At 36.7% G+C, this 23,839-nt stretch overlaps 1 protein-coding gene across 2 annotated transcripts in view; it reads right to left on the minus strand.

Annotated features, from left to right (window-relative positions):
* Positions 1-6,401: 6,401 nt before the first annotated feature.
* The window catches only part of LOC129733820 (putative tyramine receptor 2), a 155,898-nt gene continuing 138,460 nt past the window's right edge, over positions 6,402-23,839 (minus strand). For both annotated transcript variants that reach the window (XM_055695337.1, XM_055695338.1), the window contains 3 exons: positions 15,237-15,362; positions 14,855-15,035; positions 6,402-7,603 (listed from right to left, as the gene is read on the minus strand). In XM_055695337.1, coding sequence (XP_055551312.1) covers positions 6,689-7,603; positions 14,855-15,035; positions 15,237-15,362 — 1,222 coding nt within the window. In that variant the 3' untranslated portion in view covers positions 6,402-6,688. The remainder of the gene's footprint in view (positions 7,604-14,854; positions 15,036-15,236; positions 15,363-23,839) is intronic.

Consider the following 23,839-nt stretch of genomic DNA (forward strand, 5'->3'; position numbering starts at 1 on the left):
TGCAGTACCTTTACACCAGGACAACCTTTATTTTTAAAGCACCCGAAAGCGCGTTCAAAAATACACTCGACGGATAAACTCGAATCGATCACGACACCGCCGATCTCCACGTCTCTAGCGAGTACATAAACATGATATTCCCGTGTAAAGAGCTCGGAGCAAGCTATATCGTTTGCCTCTTTAAGGTCATTGATCACGTCACGGAGCTCGTGGTCTTGGCTTCATAGTATGTCGTCGAGTCTTTAGAAATCTGTAAAATATTCAAAGATTTCGATTTCGGTCCTTTTTTGGGCCCGAAGTAAATAACCACTGGAAGAGCCGATCCGTCAGGATAAAGCCTGACACGTGAGGGAGTTAAAAAGTTAACATAGAAAGGAGGCAGAAAGGATAGGGTCGGGGGATTCGGGGATGGGAGCGCGAAGGTGAAGAATCTACATTCATCGTGCTGAAATTAGCGCACCGAGGCAGACAAGAAGCAAGTAGGGGAAAGTAGGTAAAGACGGACGCCCTAAGGCTAAATCTAAATAATTACTCAGGAATTGTGTTTTAGATCGCCCGCCGTAGTTTTATAAATCGAAACTTAAAATCAATTGTTATTGTAATTATCTTTGATACTAGTGAACTTTCTCCAGGTTTTATGTGTTTTGAGTCTTCAAAAAAGGACTTCAAATTGCAGAAACGAAGTTTCTTATCACAAAGATTACATAACTTATTTAAAACAACAATATCGCACGCTTAGCCTTGGGGCTAATAGCGGTCTCGATCAACTAGATTAGTTGAGAGATTTCGTTATCGATATTGTTTTTTGGCACATTTTGCATGTGTAGAATAAGTACAACGATACACCGTGCCCCAGTGCTGAGTCGAGAAAATTTCCAGCTCGAAAAGATCCTCGACTCGATCGGGAATCGAACCCGATATCACAACCGTGTGGGAGAGCTAGCCGACCGACATCGCTAACCACAGAGCCACGGGGACCACAGACATAACTTATTTGAGCATGGCATTTGTCATTCGAACGGTTTGTCTCTAGAACTAACACGTAATTTATAATTTCAGAACGTAATCCAGAGACTTTTTAAAACCAACTGCTTGGAACAAAATTTGTGGGCTCAACATCGTTTTTATTTAAGTTAAACGTTTTCGGCGTTGCTTAGAACTAAATTGTTCGATATAAGAAATCATTTCTTTCATTTTACTACCTCTTTGAGATAACTCACTTTGAAAATATTACGTCAAATTTCACACGTTACACTTAATTTATTATGAAGCCATTTACTTGAAATACAACATCACTATTCATGAAATGCAAAGAGTGGAAATACATTTATTACATTGTATTTGGCATTTTTAGGATGAATTTTAGAAGGCGGAAACTGTAATTGATTCCCGACTTTTGAAGTTGATTCCTGGCCTCTAAGCATTCTCCCAGTTTCTTAACAACCCACAGTGACGTTTTGATTATAACGGAACTGCTCCATTATTCATCTCATTAAGCCGATATTCACGAAGAATGCACTGATTAAACACCAAACATTCACGAAATCATTGAACAAATAACCAAAATACGCTTACGTGCTCTTATAGAATCGTTCAGCATTGTGTATTTAGTAAATTTGGCTAGATTTATCCTGAATTTTGTAAAACAAACCATTTTTCACAACGCTTCCATATCCATATAAAAACTTGAATCACTGCTTAATTATTCATCTCACGATGCCCCCATATTCATCACACTGTTAATCATGAATGAATCACATTATCATGAATGAACGTAGCCGCAGCCCGTCATTGTAGGTTACCTTGATATCCGCTGTAGTTATTTACGTGCAAAAATTGGTAACCTAGGTAACCACTGCAGTGCTGACGATTTATGGCAATTATGTCGGAATAATTTAACATTTTCAGTATGATTTTTTTATATTAACAGAAACTGATTTGGCAACTTTTGATTTTCTTCAACGCAGTGAAAACAGATGAAAATACATACAGTTGAAATTTAGGAATTGGGTCCTGAAGCTATACCGGTTTTTATATATCATTTGAAAAAGCCGCGTTGTCTGAGCAAAACGTGATTTTTAAAAAGCGTTTATCGTTTTCCTTCGATTTTTAAATGAAGAATACAAAAACTGCTCGAAAGGTCTTAGATGACGTTTCGCCCATATACGACATATGAGAGAACTGTCATTTAAGGCATTTCGAGCAGATTTTTATCCTTCATTTAAAAATCAAAGGAAAATGATAAACATTTTTTAAAAATCAAGTTTTGCTCCGAAAATTGCACTTTTCCAGCTGATATATATAAATCAAAAAACCGTTTAAAACTTTAGGACCCCATTGTAGAAATTCATCTCATATACTTCTGCTAATTAAAGCTTGTTTTTGCAAATTTGAGGTGAACATTTCAAAGATAAAAGTATTCGTAGTGTAGTGAGTAATTTTGTTTAGTTTTTACAGCAAAAAAGTGGTCCGCTAGTGATGAAAAAAACTTTGGTTGGCTGCTAAACGAGTCCCGTTGTAGCCGTATAGAACAATGCGCGGATTTTGTTTTCTGAGGTAGGTGATTAAATTGAATGAGTTTTCGAGTGCAGATGCCCGCCTATAATATCAAATTTAGAGCTTTCAAGTCTGTTTTTGAGGATTCTACTTTATGAGAAATCTAAAGTGAACTAAGAAGAATCCATTCCATGGATTAGCAGATTGGTTTAGTTAGAAAATATGCGTTTTTTCCTGTCTTCAATTGAGCCGTTGCGGAACAGAGTGGTCTATATGTCATCGAGCAAATTGTTCAGGAGAAGCAATTTTCGATAAATCTCTGAATAAAATTCTGTTCAACTGATTCTTTCAAACAAAATGTTCTAATATAAAGGTTATGAAGTGGTTTAACATTGAGATACATAAAATTAACAGTTATATAAATATATATATATATATATATATATATATATATATATATATATATATATATATATATATATATATATATATATATATATATATATATATATATATATATATATATATATATATATATATATATATATATATATATATATATATATATATATATATATATATATATATATATATATATATATATATATATATATTCACTGGAATCCTCGAACCATTTCGGAACAGAGTGGTCTATGTACACAAACCTGGTAAAAGACAATGAAAATGACGGTAACTCGTATAAAATGGCTAGATGTCACGTGTAATGTTACATTTTTCGTGTTACATTACGTGTAACATGTTACATATTACGTGTGACATGTACAGAACAAGTGACATGTTACTTATCACATGTAATATGCTACATGTTACGTGTTACAACTTCAGCTTCTTGAGTAGATGCTTTTCATGCAAAAAACTAATTTTCGAAAACGGCAACGGCAACGGCTCAATTGTGTCCTCATGTTGTATGAGATGAATATATGGGCTGATATGAATAATGGAGCAGTTTCCCTATTACAATCATAGCGAGCATATTTCTTCAAATGAAATTTTCATGTGTGTGTGTGTGTGCAGTGGCGTAGCGTGACCGGGTGACACCCGGGGCGGAAACTTGGGTGTCACCCTCACCAGGTTGCAGTGAAATCATTTTGTTATCAAAAATTGTGAGAGTTAGCACATTTGTTTTCAATTGCACTAAATCCACCCCTTTTTTAAAAAATTGGTTGAGATTATACTCAAAGGAACAAATTTATACAATTTTCGTGGGTTTCACCCTGACCTTCACCTACCTAATTGATATTTAATTATACGGATATCAACCTGTTGAAGGTTTGAAGGTGAAATGTATGAAAATTTTCTCCAGGGGTGTCACCCCCTAGAGGGTGACACCCGGGGCGGACCGCCCCCGCCGCCCCCACTACGCTACGCCAGTGTGCGTGTGTATCTGTACATGTTTGTATTATTGTTGTATTGTGTTGTTTGTATTTATTACTACGAATGAGCTTTGAGTCCAGCAGAAATGATCAAGATGTATTTTTTTTCCAAAAATTGAAATTTGGCAAATTTCTTTCAACAAATAATAACGTGCGATTGCAAAAGGATAAGTCACCCTTTTCCATTCGCACGTTATTATTGTTAAAAGAAATTGGCTTTTCTAAAACTTTGAAAATTTTTCTGATATAACAATTCTACTGACACTGACACTTACATTGTAGTTAATAGAGATGATACTAAGTACCTGCTGTTTGTAGTGATCAAGAAGTATCGAAAAGTATGAAAGTAAACGATGTCACTGTTGATTTTATCGTTTTGCTCTTATTAGATTTTCGTTGTTGACTACATTTCAATTGATAAAAAAACAATGTTTCTTCTAGATTTCACTCTGTCATAGTCAACATGATCATTTTGATGAATAGTTCTTTGTAGAAGAGTGGCAAAGATAGCAAGAAACAACAAGCGCAAGAGTTGAATAGAGCGAAACTCATTGGAAAACATCGTCAACTTGTTTGTTGTTTGATTTTTATTGTTCTATTGACTTCTTGGTGCTCTAACCTTTAATGTTGAGTATAGTATAAAGAAATGCAACACAATTATTTTCAATAGCAAGCATTTACCCTTCGAATATGCGTATCCATATCAAACCATTTTCTTCTCTGCGTACAGCATATAACATTTTTTTGAAGCCTACATTTGGATAATAAATAAACTATCAAAAGCTTCCGCGTCGCTGGTGCAGTAGGTAACGTTGGAGGTGGGTTTGATGAATATTGTCAAACCTAAGACGATATCGGAGTGGCCGTACTGAAAATAGGGTGAGTGGCACACGACTACCTGATGCAATCTAATCATGGCTAGCTTTTCTAGATGCCAAGAAACTATTTTGCGCTATTTCTGAGCCATTAATTCGCGATGGTTGCATCTTCAGCGGTGGTCTATTTTTGAAACAAATTTATACTAGATGTACACCAGCGAAACCTGAATAGAACCAGCTAATGTAGACCAACTTTTCGTTCTCCGCACCGGTGTTGTATATCTTGTTGTTTTAAACCGCTGACATCTGTCACACTGTCAACAATTCAATACCCCATGTTATCAGTTTATGAGACTTGAATTGAAAAGCACTCAATGTTTAACAAACGGAAATTTGATAATTTTTACGCACATTAAACGATTACTTTGGCAAGACACTTTATATCAACAAGACTTTATGGATTTGACGGTTTGACCCGAGCATTTGAGACATTTCTCAGGATGGATTGGTAGGATCGAAAAATTTCTGCTATAAGTAGAGCTTTGGAGGATAGCGAAAAATATTTGATTGCGTATATGTTCATCTTCCGTTCTCGTCTCATCAATCTTTCAAAATCTTGCAGTTCTTCAAACGTTGGTTGGGTTTTGAGGATATTGAAACAAGCTTGGGGTGGCATTGCGCAGCTCGATTCGAACGATTTTCGCTATTTTCGAGTAGGTCACATACTGCCAATTATGCTTCAAGCTCAAAAGGAGCTGTCATTGTCATTTGTCCTGCGGCTCATCTAACCCGCAAAGTCGAAAAAATACGAAAACGAAACATAACGCCCTCAGCGATCATTTAGTTTTGTTCGAGTTGCTCGAAATGCAATGTCACCCCAGCATTTGAACGTTCTCAGTTCAGTGTCTTCGAGGAACATTTTTCTGGCCCCTCAAGGTCTCCTCTAGTCCCAGTACAATTGAGGCGATTAACAAATAGCCAACATATTTGTCATCCTGGTAGTTGCTGGTTACAAACCAGAAAGTCGAACCTGCGGTTATGGTCTTCCAGAATTCCCCCTTTTGTTGGTCGGTTTCCTTGAAGCCAAAAACGACAAACCTGTTCTTTTTCTTCTTCAGAAAAACCACAAAAACATATTGTGAATTGTCATGAAAAATCTTTGTTTTGTTCATTTCCCAACACTCGCAAAACGTTTATATGGAAATAGCTAAAAATGAGGTATTCAATTAAAATATGACATTTTATCCACCTGTTGATAGCGTACAAAGGGTTTGAAAACGATCTATTTCTTGTTCCAAAAAGTGACAAAAATAGACCAAAACGTATACCAGTTTCAAATTTTTTCGATTTAGATCTGGTATAAAACAAAATTTACACCACCGGTGCAGCAGTGAATTTGAGTTTGTTCCAAAAAAATAGAACAAAACAACGATTTGGACCACCGCTGAAGATGCCCTTAGAACTGTAAACTGCAGGCTGATGAAACAGGGTTCAACAATTCGCTAGCGAAAATGTATGCTTTTTCACCTGTCAATTGTTTTACTTCGCTTGAAACTGTAAACTATGCTCGAGAATCAAAAATCATCACCTGTCAAAAGTAAGTCGTAGTCCTACGTCGATTTTTTACACAATTGAGTGATAAAAATTCACGGTGGTGTGTCATCTTTCTAGTTTTCAAACCATAGACATACTGTAAACAGAATTACAATCCCATGATATGAGAATTTTATTCACCTAATCAAGACTATATTTATTCACTACCATTGAATTATGGAGTAATTAATTAAATTAACTATACTAAGTTAAAGCCAACGATGAGAGTAAAAACTATACAGGACAGGTGAGGATTCATCATTATTCAATCCTGCCGTGTTTAAAATGGTATAGCTGCAGCCTATCGGAGCGACAACGACAGCACCAACATAACCATAAATTAAACATACTTAGGCATTTATGCAACAGGTTTGTGCTTCATTCATTTTATCGTCGCATCGACATGTTATGGATGTTGGCGAATGGAGCTTTTTCACTGTTTCTAAAGAAACGACGCAACGTGAGACGCCAGAAAGCGGCCCGAAAATCGACACTGTAGAAAGCATATATGAACGGATTAATGGCGCTGTTGATCCAGCCGAGCCAAGTGAAGAATTCCCCAAGTTTCGGAGCAGCCAATTCCTGTGGTAGAAACGGTGTTAGAAGATAAAGAATGAAGAAAGGCAGCCAACAGGCGATGAATCCACCAACCACGATGCTGAGCGTTTGCGTTGTTTTATTCTCGCGCTTCATTGAAAGGATTCGCGACGAAAGTGACTTCTGATGGATGCGCATATTGCGTCCGGTAGTCACTGTGGTAGTAGTTGCCATAATTGAGTTACTAATGGTATTGGTGCGTCGCAGACCACCCGATTGATTTGTCGTTTGTGGTTTTGGCTGTTGATTGAAAACGTTATTGGCCAATGACCAGAGCTCTGTTGTTGAAGCGAGCTTGTAGTGCATGGACGAGTTACGCTTTATCGCCGAGAACTGATGTGACTGCTGCTGTTGCGGTAGTTGGCTGCATTGAGACCCATCGCCATCGCCAATACCTTCATCATCAAGTCCCGCCTCTCCGCTACTACCTCGTATATCAGCGCTGGTTGCGGTTTTTACTGTTGGCTTGATGTCGACAAGCTCGTAATGCCCATTCTTGTGGTTCTTTCTGCTACCCTTCGCACAATCGTCCCCACCAAGCGCAGTAGTGCTGCAAGAGCCGCCACCTAAATGGGTCACATAGGTTGTGGTCGCAGTTGAAAGCTGGGATGAGGACCGCTTACGCTTGGGGCTCATCTGTGCCGGATCGATCTCGGATGCGAAATGATAACATTCCTCGTCGGTATCACGCGTTCGATGGCTTTTCTGTAAAGTGAAAGCAAACGAAAACATACGTGAGATTTTTTATATAGCGCGTTGATGGAAAGTGTGTTTGGATATCTATCAACAGTCATTGGAATCTTTTGTTATTTAATGTTTTAAACTTTTTTTCTTGTACTGTTATGTCTATGTAACCAGAAAAATGCCGCTGGGAAAGCGATTTCATGTTAATGATTAATTAACAACTTGGTCGATTGCAGAGAGATTAAATTTAGTTATAATCGACTTGTTAGGTTTTATTATTTGTCCATTTGATCAGTACTCTAGTTAACTTATTTAACAAAAGTTTTTTTTGCAACACTGTTCAATATATAATGTAGTAAAATCGGTATGTGTGTTTGTTTCGTCTGCACATAATACTGTTTTGTTTCGAGAATGTTGCTACCACCTACATTCTGTCATGGAAAAAACTGATTAGCCGCTAGCACCGGTTCGCGTTATCTTTTATCTTCAATGTATAAGCTATAAACTATCCGTCTTCCGGAGTGGCTCGATTGACAGAAGCGAAATGAACATGCCAATCAGGGCCAACCCGTTTCAGACAGAACAAGGATTAAAGCATAGGGTAGAAATGTTGATGATTTTGTATTTTTATTTTGTTGATTTTTGAAGTCATCATCAATTTTAGTGGTGAAGAATACATCGGAAAAAATATCCTTGATATTTCATTCGTTTTTGTCTATGTGAGTGCAAATCTCACTCATTATTGATCTTCATTCAAATATGAGTATTATATCTTTGCCAATTAGTCTTATGATGAACAAACACAGAGTTCTTGGGGTTTGAAACTGCCCTAGCAGCAAAATTTGTTTTGATTATGAACTTTGTGCATCACAGCAACAAATTCTTATGCGCAACTAAGTTGCAGCTACATCTCAGTTTCTTATACAATGACAAAGAAGCGCAAGAGACGGAGCTGATTGCAACATTTTCGTTGTTTCAACACAAGTTTCAAGAATGAAACAGCAATGTGTATGAATTTATACGTGGAATTTGATAACAACATGGTAAATGCTGTATGGTCAAATCTAAGCAGCGAAGATGTATCGTAGCAACTAGGGGGAAATAGCAACTACATGGCGTTATGGTAAGATTGTTAAATGGCAAATAGTCAGAATAGCAAAAGATTGTCAGTTACCAATTTCTATTATTTTTTCTCGTTTTTACTATTTACGTCATTTGCTGTAGAAACACTTGCAAGTTTATGGCTCAGTTTTAATTTTGCTTCCCTTATCAAGCTCATGCTCAAACTCAGTTTTTAATTTTGCTTCTTTAAATCATCAGCACCTCAGTGTGATAATGAAATTCAACGCAGAGACCCACATCTTTGGACGACTTCTAATCCAAGTATCCAAAAGTTACAACACAGTAAATAACCTCATCTCAAAAACAAATATAAGACGAACGATCGAACAAAAGTTGCTGTGACATAGCTTGAGATCATGACACCAGCTTTAAAAGTATTGTTGTGTGTTTATTTTGTGTATCTCGCAAGCATCACGTTGACAACTTATATGCTCCACCCACTAGATCTATTCAGTGAAGGCTAGGTTTTTAAATGCCGTTTACACGTTTCAACAACAAATCCAACCTCGCGAACTAAGTTGTTAGTGTAAAGTTTTTTGAAGCAGCGATGCAACTTTAGTTGTTGCTTGCATCTTCACAATTTCATTGTAGTAACTAATAATGTTCCTTATAACCTCTAAATTTCATTTTTGCAACAAATGATCACAATTTATTTTTTATTATGTTTCAATTGTTGCTTGGGTGAATTTATGTTTTATTTCTGTGAGAGCCCTCCATTCCAGAAGAAAGAGTTGTGTCGAATCATCATATGAATATGTTAGTTCTTGCTCGCAAAAACCTCTTTGATTAGTTCTTGAGCTGTGCAGAAATTTGTGCTTGACTTGTATAGGAGCCCTTTCTTCCAGAAAAGGGAGGGCTGTCGAACCACCACAAAAATATTTCATGCTCTCAACAACCTTCCCATGTCAAGTTGATTTCTATTTACTTAATAAGTTTTCGTGTTATGCAGAAGCTTTTATTTCATTTCTTTCATGCAGAAGCTTCTGTTTATTTTTTTATTTCTTTTAGAAGAGGGAGGGACCTCGAACTATCCTAATCTTTTCCGATCCTAAAAACCCTTGTATACAAAATTTTTACGTCGATCGGTTTCATTGTTTCCTAGTCTGTAAGGATCAGATAGACAATGCTGCCCCTCTTGGTTCATGACGACAATTATGTACCTATCTCTCGAATGTGCCATAATTTCAATCATATATTAACATTACTCGCAGTAAAAAACGCGTTAATTTACATTTGTTCACATGCACATAAAAGAGACATTGGAAACCAAATTAATATGTGCTAAAACCATTATAAGTTTTCATTTGTATTTGTTGTAAAAAATATTTTTTGGAACCGTGCATGTTTCAGGAAAGTTTCAAGTTCCATCAAAACACGACTTTCGGGAATTTCGGTTTTTTGTTTTGTCTCGATCCAGAAAAGAATATTTTTTGCTTTTTTCTTGTAACCAAAAGTTGCCACTTCAGATTAACGAATGGCGTCAGAGGTCGATTTTTGGCCAATGTGCGTCATCTCGTTTGCGGTATTATTTGGGTATTTTCGGTAGTGTTTGGTCATTTTCGGTAACCGGAATGGTATATAGTTGATCTTTGGTCTCAGGGTATTATCTCGATTCAAAAAATACCCATATTGGCTGGTATTCGGTCATTCCAGGCTCTTATGGAAACCGGAAATCGTCATCTTGGATTTCAAAATGGTGTCTGGAGTCGATTTTTGTGTTCTGGGTATCATTTCGATCCCAAAAATAATCATAATGGATGGTATTTGATAATTTTATGAGACTGGAAGACACCATATTGGATTTTAAAATGGTGTCTATTCTGGTTTAAGAAATATTAATATTGGGTGGTATTGGGCCATTCTATAATGTTTTCCAGAAACCGGAGAACGTAATCTTGACATCTTGTGTTGATTTTCGGTCTCTAGATATAACCAAATTTGAAAAAAAATGTTGTTGTTACCCTCTCCTCCTCACTCTTTTCCTTTCACACTAATGAGTGAGATAGATATTCACATATTCACTACTATACGACCTGTATTTAATGAATAAACGGGGGACTCTACTCTGAAAAATTGATAAATAATGAATTTTTTTCATTTGATTTTCCGACGTTGAGGGTGAAGTGTTCGGGTATTTTAGCTATTGATTAAGGTATTTTGAATATGTATTTTACATACCGTGGATGCAAATATAGTAAGTATGACGATGTTGATCAGCTGATGGTAAGTTTTTCTCAGCATCTATTGAACCGATTTGGCTGAAATTCTGTTTTAGCATGTGAAAATGTATTATCTGACTTGTTACATAGCCGTTTTACGATATCTGGATTCTACATTTTTTTATGATATTTCAAATAGCAATTTTTCATGAAAAAAACTGGATGTTTTACTTAAATGGCCGCTATGTAACAAATTAGATAATCCATTTTTAAATGCTCAAACAAAATTTCAGCCAAATCGATTCAGTAGATGCTGAGAAAAACCACCAGTAAAATTCTAATTTGAAGAGCGCATCTTCGTTCCCAGCTGCCAACAGCGTAATACTCACCATATTTGCAGTCACGATATGTAAAATACATCTTTCAATATACATCAATGAAAAGCCAAAATATCCGAACTCTTCACTATGCTTTGAAGACCCTAAAAAAAATCGCGAAAATTCGTTATTTTTCGACCTTCTAGAATAGGATCCCCCCTTAATGCTGAACGATAAGGCAGTTTAAAAATTAATAAAGGTTGATAACATTCATCTACCCCACACTTTATTTCTTTTAGCTACACCACTGCGATATAGCAACGTCTCAAATATCAGATTTATGCCGCAAATCCAAGGCTCATACTCGAAAACAGCTGTATATAAGTTTTCATGATGAGCTTTTTAATAATTCAACAAGTATGACTTTTTAATACACCCCCCTCTTACTACGTCACTGAGATACAGGAAAATCAATGTTATAGAAACATACATGAAAATCCATCTATGCTATGTAATCGGTCCAGTAGTCTTTAAGTCTATAGGAAACAGACAGACAAACATTCTCATTTATAGATATAGATAGATAGACTTTATTCCTTCAAGATTAGTCAACAATCATTGTCTCGCTATCAGTGTGTAGTTTATGTAAAAAACAAGTTTTCCAAGAGTGGGTTTATTTTGAGACAATCATCAATGTTTAAAAAATATTTTTTTTTTTTTAAATGAGCTTTTCGGTATAGTTCTTTTTAACTTTTCATATTTTTGGCGAATTGAAATTTTTTTTTTCACGGCATAAGATTTAAAAAAAACATTTAATAATATTATTCAACTTTGCCCAAGATGTTACTCCGATCAAACAAATCGTTCTGGCTCTTAAAATATTTGTAATCATCGATACCTTTTTTTTACGTAGATAACATTCATTTGATACGGCACAAAACAAAACATGTTTAACGGAGCCAGAACACTATCGATACCATTTTTACATAAGCCCTGTTTACAAATCCGTCGTGATTCAAAAAAAAAAATACCCATAGAACATAGGTTGGAAACTGGCTGGGCACGTGTCACTTGAGACTCCATTGTGGTCATTCCCCTCTGTCCATCAACTCCTCTCCCAACCTCCACGAGGTGCCGACCGGGATATGAGTAGCGTTCGCGAAGATCGGGTAACCAACCCCCGGTGGTAACAATGGTCGAATGCTGACTGGGAAGGGGGTTAGGGACGGCGTACAACAGTGTCTGACTCGGAGCGGGCGGCTGAATTACGAAACGCGGCACCTGGTCAGCTATATCTAAGACGGCAGCCCCGTCGCGAGACTAGGTATCGCGGCCCTAATCATTAGTATCAACCGTAGAGCAGTGGAAAAGGCCTTCGGACCTCTCAGGAAGAAAGCTGCAAGAATAGGGCTCATCAATAACTCTGCAAAAATACATGGTGGCTGGTATTGAACGTGGCAGTCCGACGGATGTTGGTGCTGAGGTGGTGTTAGATGGGGAAACTTTTGAAGAAGTCAACGAATTTATTCAGCTGAGTACATTAGTGACATGTGAAAACGAGGTTAGGCGCGAGATAAAAAGGCAGATAGCTGCTGCAAACAGGGCCTTCTACGGATTGCGTAACCAGCTGAAGTCCAGTAGTCTGCAAACCCGTACTAAACTTGAACTCTACCTAACACTTATTCTTCCCGTGGCCCGCTACTGCCATGAAGCATGGATGCTGAAAGAGGCCGACTGGCGAGCTCTAGGTGTTTTTGAGCGTAGGATTGTGCGTTCAATCCTTGGCGGTCAACTAGTAAAAGTAAAGCAAAGTAAGACCCATAGCACAAAATGACATCTTCAGCCCAAAAGGACATCTGTGCAAAGTTTTAGGCAGATCAAAAATGATCTATTAAAATCAAAATTTTGGTGTGAGGCCTACAAAAAGCGTACAATTCACAGCGTCTCCGAGTCTCCTCAGAAAAAGATGCTCAATAAAACGTAAATAATACCTTTACTGGTCACATATTGATTTTTTTTGATGAGAAGCTCATGAAGTAGCCACACAATGTACAAAATGATCGATTGTGGGCAGAAGCAAGAGACAATATTTCTAAGTCCCAAAATGTAAAATACGAAATGCCCTGCCAATCGTTGTCATCCAGAGTAAGTCCCAAAATGTAAAGTACGAAATGCCCTGCCAATCGTTGTCATCCAGAGTAAGATAGGTCTCGTCGTCCACTACCACCGTCACGACGTGATTTACCGGGAAAATCGACTTGACCATCTTATTAAGCCGCTGCCGTTGTGTCATTGCCTGCAGCTCCGAGACTAGAGGACGGCACTGCCGCTTGCTGTCATGTACGTCTATGTTCGCCACTTTTTCACTGTTTGGTCGGTTGCACCGACCTCCTGGCCAGACACACGCCACTTTTCCATTCGTCTTCCTTTTCAGCAACGTTTAGAGCTTCTTGTCGTTCAGAGTCGTCGGCCGTCCGGAACCGGACTTTATTTCAATGCTCTGATTGATGTCCAATAGTGCCAAGATGTTCTAGAGGCCGGAATAAAGTGCCTTGCGATGTCCGTTTACGACGCGACGGAGTACCGTTCTTAGAACGCGCGCACTTCTGAACCGGGTAGCTCCACTGTTTTCGCCATTACGGTTAGAGTTCGACTGATAGAGCTGCCAAATTTTCACTGCTAACTCATGGGTTACCATGATTGATGCTGCATGGGCAGTTTTGTCAGTGCGTGTGAAAATAAACCCATGCAACATCGGCATTTTCTATTCATGTAGTCAAACCACTGTGCAGTATAGATATGCATATAGTATAAATAGAAATGTTACCATAATGTAGTGGCGAAGTTAGTTATAGAAAATGCAAACTATTCAAACAAAGTTTGTTATAATTTTTAGCATTTCAAATTCCAGACAGTTCGGTTTTTATTCTTATGTAAATTCCTACATATTCTGAAAAGTATTGAAAAGCTGTTACAGATAAAAATAAAATAAAACTTAATCAGCTTAAATTTTTCCTAAAAAATCGTAATTATCATATTATTTCAGTTGTAGTTGTCTTCTAGGTTGCTATTATTTTTGACTAAGTGCTTCAAGCATCTTATACTATCAGTCAATGCCACATAAATCCTTCCTGTGCTCAATGAAATTATTTAAAGTAAAAATTTAATGCCGTTCAGTTTATCCGCCTTCAAAAATATTTTCAGAGCTAAAATAAATAAATTTCGTAGGAGACAGGCCACTTTTGTTTTCGAAATGGTTCCTAATTTGTTATTGCAAAACCTGCCCAAGTAATAAAGATGTAGTTCTTCTAGGTCGAGGCTGACCAGTAATTGATTACAGAGATCCGGTCTGCGTCGCCAATCAAGACAAATGATTATAATCGCCACGTACTACATTATCCCTGATTGGCATTTATCTTGATGTGGCTTTCAGCTAGCTTTTCTAAATGGGCAAGTCTGGTGCGAACGACTAGCAAAAAAATCAATTTTTCTAGGAACTACATTTGAACCATCCCTGGAGGCAGTTGTTTTTTCTGTATACATATGTAAGAATAATTCCATGGCTTTAGGACATTGTGGATCCACACCGAAGCCCAGGTACTCAGCGAATATTTTATTAATATAATAATATATTATCAAACTACTGAAAATTCTGCCAAACCAGCTACTCTTACCTTGTGAACCTCAATCTCTGTCATTTTGTCGTGACGGGATGCGACAACACAGGAAATCCGTACATATACGTAGATCATAACTGCCATAGGAATAAAGAACGAGCCCATAGCAGAGAATACCACATAGCCCTCGTTCTGATTGTATCGACACTGGTCCAGCTCTCGTCTGCCCGGTTCGTACCTATCAGGAAAAAAACATGAAATTGTACGAGAGGAGCATATATATTGTTAATAATACGGAAAAATCGATATGAATATGCCAGTCAGCGACGAGCAACCCTTACTCCACTTGGAAGCAATTTTAGGTAAAATACCATTGGATTTTTCCTGCTCGCTTGTATGAACAACAATTAATAATAGCGTATTTCGTTAAAATACTAACCAGCCGAGGATAGGCGGACAAGTGATGGCCAAAGCGAGAACCCACACAACCAGGATCATTAAAAGCGCCAGTCGCTTGGATCGTCTGCGGCGGGAATAATTTAGTGGCTGTGTTACTGCCAAATATCTGGAAAATGTGAGAAAACATGAAACAAATATTAATCTTATATTTTTTTGGATAACTGGGCTAATAAGTATTATCGACAGGTTTTTCGGTTGAACGTTAAATCCATAAGTTATGATTAAAAATATTCTAACGATACATCTTAGTTTTCTCGGAAAAATCATGGTAAAATTTTACAAAACATTGCCGATGATTTAAGATATAGCAAACATTAGGGGTCTTCACGTCGAGCTGGTATCCAAATTCTGTGTATCTTTCATTACTCATCAATGGGGGTGAGTATTTTTACGACACTTTGTATACGAGATCGACGTGATGACCTATATTGTGTTCCGTTCATGTCTAGTATTACGCGTATGTAGTAGCTATCGCGTTACGAATTGTAAGTAGACATAATATACATATAATGGTTCTGAAGTGTGTTGGGAAACTCATACTTTGCAACGAAAACACAGAACTACTGTTGGAACTATATAAAAAACCATAAATTTTGTAACACCATCAGAAAACGCATTTCTTTTAACTACCTCTCGAAAAGCAGTGAACCCTCTTCCTACTGACATCGGTAAACAGTCGCTTAACCAATGCGACACAAAATACCATAATTAGATGAGAAAATTCGCCATCAGCAAAAAAATCATGCTTATCGTCATTTTCATCCGTGCTTATGTTTTTACATGTTTTACTATACCGATCTCGTTCCTCCTGTCGTTATTGCCCATCATAATACGATGTAGAGAAGCAATTGTGTTTTATCTAAGCTACCAGATGAAATCTTTCACAAATACATAGAATGAAACCTAATTAGATCTATATCAAATCGGAATCACACGCCACAGCTTTTCGTAGTATTGTTCGTTATTGACGTCTCAAAACCGGCGCTCTGCAAAATTCCACAATCTGTAGTAATCATCGAAACTTTTAATAGAGTTGATGATGAGTCCGGTTCTGCTGTTTAAAAAGGCACGAATATGTTTTCCACTGCTCTGCGGTTGCATGTTTGCTCTACACGCTGCATCTTCCAAGGCGATGTTGAACTGGAGCTGGGAAAACCTGTCACCTTGTTTTCGACCAACATCACGAAGGGGACCGAAAATGTGTCCGTTGTTCTCAAGCTTGAAAGCGTGATACCATCAGAACTAATTAGTGTAATTAGTTTTATAAAAAATCGTGTACAAGCATAATTTACCAACGCTTCTTGCGCTCAACTGAATTGTATAAGTTGAGCATGTGTGTGCGGAAGGGCCTCTGTAAACATATCAACGAACTAACGCATCTGCAGATTCGGTTCGTTGTGGATCATCTCGCACGAAAATGGCATTGGAGCAAGATCGCGCCAAATCACCGATGGTCGAATATCGACCATTTTTGATTTGAATGAAACTTTGCACACGTATTTGGCTTAGCAAACTGAGCATTTTCCACAGATGGAGCGATTTTTTACATCCATGAGTTACATTCTAAAAGGGCGTATGCCTTTTGGCATAGGTTTTGTTCGAAGCATTGTAGCCCAGAAACCGTTGGTTGTATAGAAAAAATGTCTGAGAATGAGTTGCAGGGAATTAAAAATGCATCATAAAAAAATATTCACTGGACCAAAAAAATTTTTTTGACCAAAAATAATTAAAAATAAACATGAAATTTCAATTTAAAAATAAGAGTTGATTTTTTTTAATTCTTTTTTTAAAGAAACTTGACGTTAATACGCAACTTTAAAAAAAAAGTTCAGGATGGAGAAATAAAAAATAATTTTTTTAAGGCAGATTATTTTTTTAATAAAAATTCTAATTCAAACATTTTTCAAAATATTTATATTCTGATGATTTTAAAAGATGCAGAGAGTCATTTTGAATCAAAAAGCTTTTGGTAGTAAACATTCTAAAGGCATCGGTTTTCGAGTTATTTTGAATTTAAGCTCGAAAAATTATTAATATTTCGGAAAATACATGTTTTTCTTAATTTGTCCATGGTTCTCCAGCAAAAACCATACGTTCATTGGAATGCTTGATCAAAAATATACAATTCATTCTTTGACAACAAAACGATTGGATAAATAACTCAAGCGCTAAACCTTAGCCTACCTACACGTTCCCCCTTGCCGAATGTTTTATAAAAAAATATGTTTGTCGTGCAACACTATCTTCTTGTTTACTAATAATGACTGTTTGTAAAGTACGCAACCAACAACTACTGGGTTACCTATAATATTTGTTTTCGTATATAAATACGATTGCACTACTCCAGATGTGTTAGTAACAGTTTGCATTTTGTGAAGATGAATAAAGTGAAAATGGAATACACCAAGCCCAAATGCTGTAAACCCTTTCCTGATCATCGGTGCTCATCAAGCTTACGTAAATTAAACGAAAAAGTTATTGCAAAATTAAAAATATTGAACAGTCAAGCTCATTTTAATACGTCTTTATCAATTTGTGATTCGTGTAGTTATTGGAATGATAGTCAAACCACCATTCATCCCTTCGTTGTTTACTATTCAGAATCTGGAACACTTAAGAATATCAGCTTCATCATAATATCGGAAGTAGTCCATCATGATACTGTTGCGGTTCAGGTGTTCATTGCCAAATTAATAAGTTTTTGGAAACAACAATACAGTCGAAAAAAGCGACATTTATGTCTGATGAAGCTGCCTCACAATATGAAAATAGAATAAATTTTGCAAGTCTTTGCAAGTTCAAAACAAAATATAACGTCGATGCAGAGTGGCATTTTTTTGCGACTTCTCATGGTAAAGGCCCATGCGATGCAATTGGTGGCATATTAAAACGAATGTCAGGAAATGCAAGTATAGCTAAAGAACAAGAACATCCCATTACAAGCGCAATGGTCTAATCAGAAAAGTAATAAAAATTCATCAAAAATGTCAGTTAGTTGGGTATCATATGAAGAATATGAATAAGGAGTAACAGAATGGAGCAATATTTTCAAAAAATCTACAATAACAGCTGCCACACAAAAGTGTCTTTCGTTTCTTTTGTTCCGATTTCAGAAAATAAGATACAAACGAAGCTGTTTTCAAAAGATGATTTACTTATGATGTATATAAAACATAAGGTGAAACTAGTTCTGTAAAGTATCTATGTCATAAAAAAATATGTCCCTAAGATAAAAAAACTCGATAAAAAATATTTGATTCTTACATATATTTATATCACTTAGAACATTGAACTCTTTTCTTGAGAACCGTTCGCCCAATCGTTTTGTTGTCAAAGAATGAATTGTATATTTTTGATCAAGCATTCCAATGAACGTATGGTTTTTGCTGGATAACCTTGGACAAATTAAGAAAAACGTGTATTTTCCTAAATATTTATAATTTTTCGAGCTTAAATTAGAAATAACTCGAAAACCAATGCCTTTAAGAATTTACTGCACCCAACCCAAACGGGGAATATTTTATTACTTTTGGGCAATTTTTAACAACTTTTTGTGTCTTATGACTGCGCATTATACACAAAAAGTAACAAACAAAAAGTAATAAAAATTATGACGGCCACACGCTTGTATGTGTTTCTGCAGGAGAACATACAGCCAAGCACCGCAATGCATGTGTTGGCAAGACTTCACTCGCTGCATTTGTATTGATGCAACGATCTGGTTCATTTTTGTCTCCCTTCATCCACACATAATCAGAATCTCAACCGTCAACCTCAAATGTCCAATTAGAAACACTTTCGTTTCGTCCCCCAGTGTTTACTTGAAATGGAAATATGTAATACTGTCTGACCAGAGTTGCCGAAGTTGCGAATATTGTTCAGGAAGGGCACGAGTTTTGTATATTCAAACAGGTCCAAATGAGTTTCCATGAACCAATGATTATGTGCTGTAAATAGCTTGCAAGAAGGCGAATGTTTTTATTTTTCTCTAACGCAGTTTACAGAACGTGATGTCATTTTAAGGTGCATGTCAAGTCTTTGAAATCATCAACGTTTGCATACTCTATGACGGGGAAAATGTTGCTTGGCAGCTCTTGTCATATTTTTTCGCTACTCCGTATGCATACAACGAGCGAACTAATACACGCCCACCGGATGAATTGGAGATTGAAAAAACTTGTAACATGTGCAACTTATGCGACGGTGTGTGATTTTTTTTGACTTGAGGTGGAAAGGGAGCATTTTTCGACAGAAAAAACGTTGCATGTGGTTGAAACGACCATTATTAGATAGTCGTACTCTCATAACACGTGCTAAATATATGCTAGTATGTGTTGTTACTTAACTGGGGAAGAATTTTATTGCTTTTTAAGTAATGGATTTGTTACCTAAAAGGTAATTTTGCGCTATTGCTTTTAAAGTAATAAGGAAAAGTTTTGCGTGTACCATGAGCTTTTTGACTCAAAATGCCTCTCTGCATCTTTTAAAATCATCAGAATACAAATATTTTGAAAAATGTTTGAATTAGAATTTTCATAAAAAAATTAATCTACCTTAAAAAAATTATTTTTCATTTCTCCATCCTGTACTTTTTTTTAAAAGTTGCGTATTAACGTAAAATTTCTTTAAAAATATAATAAAAAAAATCTACTGTTTTTTTTAAATTGAAATTTAATGTTTATTTTTAATTTTTTTTGGTCAAAAAAAATTTTTTTGGTCCAGTGTATATTTTTTTATGATGCATTTTTAATTCCCTGCAACTCATTCTCAGACAGCTTTTCTATACAACCAACGGTTTCTGGGCTACAATGCTTCGAACAAAACCTATGCCCTTTCAGAATGTAACTCATGGATGTAAAAAACCTCTCCACTTGTGAAAAATGCTCAGTTTGCTAAGCCAAATACGTGTGCAAAGTTTCATTCAAATGAAAAATGGTCGATTAAATTTTCGCGTATTTCCAGGCGATTTGAAATGATTTTGCTCATTGGCATTTGCCGGCAAAGACTTCATTCAAAAGCTTATAAGGCGTCGTACACAAATTACGTAACGCATGTAGGGGGGGAGGGGGGTTGAGTCTGCGTTACTTATTGTTACGTAGGGGGGAGGGGGGGTAGTAGCGACAGTTACGTAACTGTGATGTTTGCTCGAAATTGAAAACTTCGGAAGGGGGTCAGGCTGATCAGCGTTATGTAATTTTAGGAGGGGAGCCATGTCGAACGTTGCCTATCGTTACATAGGGGGGGGGGAGGGGTTCTAAAATCTAGATTTTTAGCGTTACGTAATTTGTGTACGACGCCTAACGAATTTGAAGAGTTCATGAATTTTCACTCTGTTTACTATTTTGGCTGCTATTATTTTATTTCATACTAGCTGAGTATCTATTTTTACTCGAGATTCAATATCAGGTCTTGTTATGATGGTGGCTCAGAAGTTATTGAGGTCTCATTATTTGAGCTTGAAAGTTGAATCTAAAAGTTTTGTAATAAGACCATTTTATCAATCAGGGGCCATCTAAATGACGTTGGACTCCAATTTACTGTTTCCTCGTCGTCATGTCAGTTCCAAAAGCAACAATATTGGAAAATATTTAAGCTGTTTCTTCAATTTTACTCAACTGAAATCTTCTGGTCTTCCACATCGTTTTCAAGATGTTATACCGTTTCAAAAACCACTTATTGGGAAATATATGATCGATTTGCACGCCACACTGAATTTCGAATGTCACCAAACATCGATTTCCGGTTATTCTGGTTCCAAAAATACCCATATTCAAAGGTTTTGAAACAGTTTCTTTGATTCTAATCAGCTTTCCACCATATTAAATTTATATATAACATCAAACATCATATTCCACACTTAATCGAGGACCTAAAAAGAATCGAATTCATTTAAAACGATCCGATGAGACACGCAGAATCATGACTTCTTTATCGATTTAGATCCCCTTCTTCTTGATTGGTTACTCATTCATTATTGATATATTTTGATAACTATCTCGTTTGTATGAAGCATACGAGTGCTAAATTTAGTGGAAATCGGTTCAGATATTCAAAAGTTAGGCTGGAGCATACAAAAATATACAAATCATGACTCTAAACAAATAGAGTGGGTTGAATTGATCAATGATTGAAAATATAGGAACTATGAACCTCACATGTTGTTTCAAATTTTGAAAAACTTCCAATGTAGACAAATAGCTGTAACCTGGCGGATATTAGCAAGTATTTGAACTTTTTCATCACTTTTCACAGGTTTTTAGAAACCAGAAGTCGATGAAATATTAATATCAACAAGTATTCGAACGTTTTTCTTAGTTTTGATATCAAGCTTTCTGGAAAACCGAAATCGTCTAGCATTGGGCGATACGACGGAGAGTATCGATACTTCCGTATCGATACCCGAAGAACCAATAGTATCGAGATACTCAAAATATCGGTCAAAAAGTATCGATACCAGAAGTATCGATACTATAGCTGAGATCATTTTTTGAATTTTTGATAAATACATTTACTCAGGGTGGCCACTCTACCGGAAAAACGGGAAAAGCGGGAAAAAGCCGGGAATTTTAAATCACCGGGAAAAAAAATACGGGAAAAACCGGGAAATTAGGCTTCACGCCGGGAAAATCATCCTGCTTCATGTCTGCCGCTTTATTTGTTCAGCAGTTTCTGAGGAAATGTCAACATGAGACCCTGTTTATTTTATGTTTACCTAACTGGCATGATTCTGCCGGATAGGGGAAAGCTGGTTGTTGGTTTCAGTTAAAGTCGACAGCGGCTTCGCAGCAAGATCTGCGTCAAATAAAATCAGGCTTGATCAGGTGGCTAAATTTACTGTTCCGTAACATATATTGTCAGATTTTAAAGAAGTCAAAAAGTTATCAGCGTCGCGGGAGGCGTATTGAAACTTTTTGTGAATAGTGTTCGACATCGCATCGGGAGAATCCGGTCAAAAGTCAAATAGGACCGGAAACTTCGAGTCTCGATTTTATTTCGAACCGGACCGGAACGGAGCTACACGGTTTGTACTTCCCGATTTTTGGTATGATTTTAACCACAAGCAGCAAAAAGCAGCAAAAAAAGTTTTTTCATTCTGTGTTGGACCTTTTGACTACTTGATTTTGTTGGGGAAAGACGCCACCTTGAAGAGCTATTTGTTAAAGATTTCTCAGATTTTTTCTATATCAAAAACAAACAGTAGCTAAATTATTTTTTTTTTCAAATTGTTTATTCAGAGTGTCAGTTGAATTTATTTTACGGACCATGAGAAAATTTCTTATACATTACATTGACCCCAGCTCGAAAATTTTAAAGTCCCAGGATTGAAGTTTTTCGAAAAAAAAAATTGCTTTGAAATAACAGATCTCAACGTTTCAGCCATTTTGCAAAATGCATCTTGACAGTTTCATGTGCATTTTTTTCATTGGTCACTCTGAGGCTCTTCTTCTCAAATTCCGCTTGAAGTTTTGCCTGAGGACATTTTTCTAGAAGACAAAAACTCTATGCCCCAACTCTTGAATTTTTCCCACGTATTTCATTGGCATTCTGATACAGAAGCACTGCAAGCTCGAGAGAAGGTTAACAGAAAAAGATGCATAAGGAAGCAAAAAAGCGCGGAAGGCAAAGATTGTCAACGATTTGGAGATAAAGAGGGCGAAAATTGTGCAGCAGATCACCATGAAGGTACTTGCTAAAGTCGACAAACGGCTAAACACGATGAAGGAGGAATGTTTTTCATAGTTTTGTAACACTATTTTTGCAAGCACAAATAAGCATGTGAAAAATGATTTTTTTCTCATATGTTTTAAAAATAAAACACCGGGAAATTTCACTAAATATCATCGGGAAAACCGGGGAAAAACCGGGAAATTGAAAATTGATATTGAGTGGCCACCTTGAATTTACTGAAAACCAGTATTCGATTCAGTGATTCGCGAAAATACAGCAAAACTATTTGCTGAACAGAAAACAGTAAATGAATGGTTGCTGGAATCCAGCAAAAGAATTGATATGTCAAAAAATTTACGTCAAGCTGTCATTAGTAAAACGCGCCAAATCGCTGTGCAGCTGGTACGGGATCATCGCTAACCTCCTGATAGCGAATATGGGACCATAGCTAAGTCCTTGTTGGGCTAGATGAACTTAAAAGTTGAAATGATAATCATACATCTCTAGTTCAACAGTAATTTGCCTATGATCCGATGGGCGGATGGAATCTGGTGCCTGACGGAAACATGGTTCCCTTGAATTAACTGGTTAACCAGCAAATTGATTTATGCTTTGCTGAATGAACAGCAAATTGTCATAGCTGACAACCAGCAAGTTGTATTTTGTTTTACCGAACATGCAGCAAACGACCTGTCACTTTTATGCAATTGAGCATTACTGAATAATTAGCAAATTTCATTTTGCTGAACAGATTGCTGGAAGCACAGCACACCAAAAATCAGCAAAATTTTGGTGGTTTCCAGCAATGAAAATTTGATGTGCCGACTTTTTGTTGTTTTTCTGGTATCTATCCGCATTCTCTAGAGCAGCATGAATCAAATGACTTCACAAACAAATACATACAGGTAATGCAGA

This window comes from Wyeomyia smithii, chromosome 1, assembly GCF_029784165.1.
Source record: "Wyeomyia smithii strain HCP4-BCI-WySm-NY-G18 chromosome 1, ASM2978416v1, whole genome shotgun sequence".
In the NCBI taxonomy this organism is placed as follows: domain Eukaryota; kingdom Metazoa; phylum Arthropoda; class Insecta; order Diptera; family Culicidae; genus Wyeomyia; species Wyeomyia smithii.